At 31.6% G+C, this 5,917-nt stretch overlaps 1 protein-coding gene across 1 annotated transcript in view; it reads right to left on the bottom strand.

Moving 5' to 3' along the window:
* Window positions 1-3,172: 3,172 nt before the first annotated feature.
* Window positions 3,173-5,917, bottom strand: part of LOC107679130 (golgin subfamily A member 4-like) — a 3,747-nt gene continuing 1,002 nt past the window's right edge. Inside the window, exons 2-3 of the mRNA XM_016474591.1 lie at window positions 5,211-5,288; window positions 3,173-3,325 (exon numbers count right to left, since the gene is read on the bottom strand). Coding sequence (XP_016330077.1) covers window positions 3,173-3,325; window positions 5,211-5,288 — 231 coding nt within the window. The remainder of the gene's footprint in view (window positions 3,326-5,210; window positions 5,289-5,917) is intronic.

The raw sequence follows: 5,917 nt of genomic DNA, 5'->3' as shown, positions 1-5,917 counted from the left end.
TACTGCTAGTAATAATAATAAAATATATTATTTATAATACTACGAATAATACTAATAGTACAAATAATTATTATTACTACAGCTAATAATGATCATTTTGTTATTCCTCTTATTATAACACAAATAGTAATACTATATAATACTAATCATCATCATCATATTATTATTATTATTATTAGTTATTGATGTAGTAGCAAAAAATTGCAGTTTATACTTGGCTAACATGCCTATATTTGACAGCCATGTAATTCAGTAATATAGTTACAATCACTACTAAATTCTGTCCATTAAAGGCATAAGAACCCATAAAAATAACTAAAAAAAAAAAAAAAATGCCGAAAACATGAAAAGTCAGTTTAAAACTAGTCGTATTTACATCAAAATCAACAAGTGAAGCTCACTTTCTGTTTGTTGTACTACATACAGAAGGCAATCTCTACGCACTTCAGGCCAAAGATAATAAAGACAATTATTATCAGACATTACCTACACTTTGATAACCTAAAGAAAGGACACTTAAACCAACAGTGTCCTTCATAACATCACACACAACCAATTTTAGCAAATAACCATGCTTCCAGTTTACTGAGTGAGGAGCTAAACACATTTGCATATGCCAGATAAGGCCAGGGACACTGACTATGTGATGAAAAACAAAAGTTTAAGTCCACTTTACACATTAGAATTATCAGGGTTGTAAATGTCAATGAAAAAAAGACACATATCCACAGGACTGCATAATCATATTGCCCATTTATCACCAAAGAACATCATAATGAGGCCAGTAATACAGCAGATCACATGATGAGTGTGTGTGATGTGATTGGCTGTGCTGTCTATCAGCTGATGTGTGTGTAATGAGCTCAGGTGTATGTGGAGGATTATCTGTATGTACAGAGATAAATCCTTCAGTCAGAGCTGAGCCTCTACCGTCTCCACAAACACAGTCAGTCTAGTGGAAAGAGCAGCCTGGTACCGTGTAAAGTGGCCTTACTGTAAAACTGTGCCTAAAAAAAATTACAGATGCACAGGGCTGTAAAAGGGTTGAGTATATTTGCTTCTTATTTAAGCTTCAGATCAGTGTTGACATTGTTAACTAAAATGATTCAATGTTTTCTTTTATTTGACGTAAAGGTGCAATAAAATGAAGCATGATAAATATTAGATGGAAAACTTAAACCTAATTTTTGTTTTTGTTTTTTTTAAATGTAGCCTTGACAACTAACTAAGTAATACAGGTGCATCTCAATAAATTAGAATGTCGTGGAAAAGTTAACGACATTCTAATTTATTGAGATGCACCTGTAAAGTTACTAAAACGGAAATAAAAATAAAATGAAAAATAGAGATATTTAAAATTAAAAACCTAAAGAATATGACAAAAGAACATATTTAATTGTATAAATTTAATTACTAAAACTTGAACTTATAAATTAACTTAAAATTATTTTTAAAATAAATTTTAAATAAATAAAAGCTAATTCAAAATATTAAAATATTATAATAGTATATAAATACAAAAACAACTCTGTGACTATAGCACAGATATTAAAAAATATATATAATAATAATAATTATATATATATATATATATATATATATATAATATTATAAAAAATGATTACAAAAGCACAACAAAACTACTAAAACTAAAATTAAAAACAAAAAAAAAGCTAAAATCTAATTCAAAATATTAATAAATACTATAATAGTACATAAATATTACTAAAATAATACTGCTTTGCATAATGTGACATTAACAACACAGACAATCCACTAACGCCTGCATGTGTAAACTCATATAAAGTGCTGGAGCATGCTCTATAGGGGACTGTATAGAGCCAAAAGAGCCTTTCACATGACTCGCATCAGTTCAGATCAGTTCAATACACCTCAACATGAAAAATTATGCAGATAGTCATGCAGAGTCATTTTATGAGGATGCTAGTTAGCAAGAAACTGTTTGCGGTCAAGAGCGAACATATAAGTAAACATAATAGGTAACATATCTGAGCGAAGAACAGAAAAAAGTCTTGCTAATTTTGTTTATACATCACAGAAAGGAAAAAAAAAATGAGAACAGACTGATATATCAGTTGGTGATGTGTTTACCAAAATCATTGTGAACCTAAGTAGATCATGCGCATCACTGGTGTCAATGGTTTCTACATCTACCAAGACTTGCAATGTTTTTGTGAAACGCAGCCCTGACCGATATTCATTAGCTGATATTTAATACAATTTTAATTCAATTCAAATAGCTTGATTGGAATTACTGTAATACAATATTGCCAAAGTTTAGGATATTTACCAAACAATAAAAATAAAAACCCACATATTATTATTACTATGATATAAAATGTATTATTATATTATATTATATTATATATTATTTCTATTTTATTATGACAAAAAATATTTCATTTTATTCAACTGTAAATTTTTGACTTGAGTGATAGTCTTGGATTTAACATTTTTTTATAAAAAATGTAAAGATATGATATATACATACTTTTTAATAAAATATATAAATTTAAATTATATTATTAGATTATAAATGTTATTTATTATATTAAATATATTATATATTATATTATATTATATTACTGATTAACATAACCGTTAGATCCTCCTTGTGTCAGTTGTAAAATTAATCAACATTTTTCAAAAGAAAATAAGCGTAAAATAACTAAAGGGTGACACTTCCCTCCAGAGTTCAATGCACTGGGAAATATTGACGCGAGTCATGTGAAAAAAACCTTCAATAATCCAAATTTAGAAACACCTTTAAACAAAGAATTTGCCAAATTAATTTCACAAGGAAATCAACAGAACTCTCAGGGAAGAGCAAGGGAACATTCCACACTGTATAACCGAGGGGAAGCTATGAGGATACGGGACAGGGAATCCATGAAAATATCTAACACTACGGGAATAACATTCATTCCTGGAGATGCCAAATCAGAGGAACCATTCCGAGGTACAAAAACGGAGAAAAGCAACTGCCATCCCACAAATCAGGCCTAAAGAGGAACGCAAGATATTAGATGCAGGGGTTAGGAGCGAGATGCCTTTGAGTTATGCAGAAACGCTGCAAGCAGGTGTTACTCGGCCTCCTCTAGCCCATAACCTCCAAAGGCATCGCAGACGGGACGGGGACAGAGGGTTGCTTTTATTTCTCGAGGGGTGAGGAAGAGGAGGCGATGTGTGAGGACAGACTCACCACACTGGGCACCTGGGCCGCTTTGGGTAGTTTTGAGTGGTCCAGAGCAAAGATAGTATACTCAGAGAGAAAAGCAGGCTCTGCTATCATCCCAGCCAGCAGCTGAACGACCCCCCCACACGAGTCAACGCATTAATGACAGGACCGAGGAGTGAAGAGCAATGAGAAAACAACACAATGAGTGAGACGACAGAAAAAGAGCCAGAGGATGAGAGAATGACATCTGTGGAAACAGAGAGAGAGTTGCGACAGCGGATCCACACTGAGGCTGCAGACCTACGCTATTGGATGTCTCTACTGAACCCGACCTTGCCATCAAACCATCATATGCTGTGTATAGAGACATCAAACAGGTAGATCTAGCAGTCTTTGGCACAGACGAAATTAGGGCTCAAAAATAAGGACGAGTTGACAAAGCAGTGTTGTCACTTTATCTTGTTTATTGATGATGTACACAGGTTTTTGTTTGTTTTATTCCTTGTATCAAATTTTGCTGAATTAAATATGTCTGTAAAGTTTTGACTTTAGTGATAGTCTTGGACTCAAATCTTATAATATAATACAAGATAAGATAAAGATAAAAGATATATAATATAAAAGAGAAATAATAAGATAAATATATATAAAATAAAATCTCATATCAAAATTAAAATCTATCTAATATAAATAAATATTATATAAAAATATGCTTTCATATATTATATAAATTATATATATATATATAATATTTTAACAAAAATACTTAATATAAAAAATTATGTGTATATATATACTGATATATATATATATAATTCCATTTAAATATAAAAATATACATTAAATACAAAAAATGTAAAAAGAAAAAAAAACATATATATATATATTCATTGTAGTGGGGCCAAAGAAAATGTTGGCAGTGATAGTAAAAAAAAAAAAGGAAAAAAATTATCCTTATTGTTGAGCCCTGGAAATGCTGAGATGATGTGGAATTAATTCTGAGATCTGATGAAAATTTCAAAAAGAAATAAAGAAATACAAACAGAAAATGTGGTAGAAAGTCAAAGGTACGATCAAAACCTCGGCTCACTCATCAGTAAACCCTGCAATGATGATCTGCTTCATTCTGAGGTACAATCTATTTTAGCTGCGATTCATAAAAGAGGACAAAAACATCAATAAAACAAAAAAATAGTAACTTGATTCATGCTACACTGACAAAACTCGCTAAAATAAACCAAGCAGTGTTTGAAAGTCCAATACTATTTCAGAAGATGTATTCATATGTCAATATTTGTCATGTTTAAATGTTCATGCTTCAAAAGGGGGTTTAATGTCACAGTCCAGAAATGACAAAACTGTACCATCTAAGACTATTATTAGCCTGTATTAGTACAATAATAGCATGTAACCAACCAGCTGGAGATTATCAAACTGATTTGATATCTCAGCACAAAGTTATCTGTAAAACAAGAGGAAGATCATTTAACTTAAACAAGCATTTTACATTCACAGAATCTATTGCCCTAGACCTGGTCCAGACCATAGTGACCCCAAAAAGTATTTAGACACTTACAGGATACTTAATATTTCAAAATTTCAAATGAATTTAAGTTGAATTTAAATGTATTAATTTAAATCAAGAATGAACGCACAAGCACACTTTTTAAAACTAAACTTTTCAAACACATTTCTTAGGTTTAAAATTATAAAATTATAGATATATCGTATAAATTTACTGTAAAGTACTTGAATTATAGATTGTATCACGATGATCTTGCGCGTCTGACAAACACCAAAAGATCGCCTGAAGTTGTTGATTAAATGTATTGTGTCTGCAATCATGAGAAAAGCCTGTGTTTTGGGAGTATGGTGTATTCTTATTCATAACAGTTCAGATATTAAACACACAAGAGTTAAAGGGCATATCTGGCACATGGAAGCAGTTGCTGCTCGTATACATGCACTCAAGAGCAATGAGAAGACGGGCTGTTTGCGTCTGACTGCTCACCTCTCTGTCGTTGGGGGAGGCCGGGGCATCTTGGTGCAGGAAAGGGGGCTGAGCGCGCCTCTCTCCTGAACTCGCCTGCTGCACACAGACATGTGTGACACACATCAAGACACCACAATCACAATCAGTGCACCAAATACACGACTGGTCAAAAGTCTGGAATAATTACGATTTTTTTATGTTTTTAAAAGAAGTCGCTTCTGCGCTCAGCAAGGCTGCATTTATTTGATCAAACATACAGTCGAAATTGTGAAATATTATTATTACAATATAAATATTTTTATTTATATTATCATTTAAAATACTGGTATTTTAATATATTTGAAGATAATATATTTTATTTCTGAGATGCAAAGCTGAATCATTAGTCTTCAGTGTGACGTGACCCTTCAGAAATCATTCTAATATGCTGATTTTTGCTGCTTAATATTTTTGTACAAATTTGCAGGATTTTTTGGTAATAATTAAGCACATTTAAACCTAACTATAAAACCAGCCTGCTGTAACATAATGTGTATATACAGTATACACACACACACACACACATATATATATATATCCACTAATATTGGCACTCTTGGTAAATATGAGCAAAGGCTGCTGTGAAAATAAATCTGCATTGTTTATCCTTTTGATCTTTCATTCAAAAAATTCACAAAATTCTAACCTATCATTGAAGTAAAACATTGGGGAAATTGGGTGGGAAA

The sequence above is a fragment of the Sinocyclocheilus anshuiensis genome, unplaced genomic scaffold, assembly GCF_001515605.1.
Source record: "Sinocyclocheilus anshuiensis isolate Anshui unplaced genomic scaffold, SAMN03320099.WGS_v1.1 scaffold300, whole genome shotgun sequence".
Taxonomy (NCBI): domain Eukaryota; kingdom Metazoa; phylum Chordata; class Actinopteri; order Cypriniformes; family Cyprinidae; genus Sinocyclocheilus; species Sinocyclocheilus anshuiensis.
The sequence above is the reverse complement of the archived record's forward strand: the minus strand, read 5'-3'. Positions and strand labels throughout refer to the sequence as shown.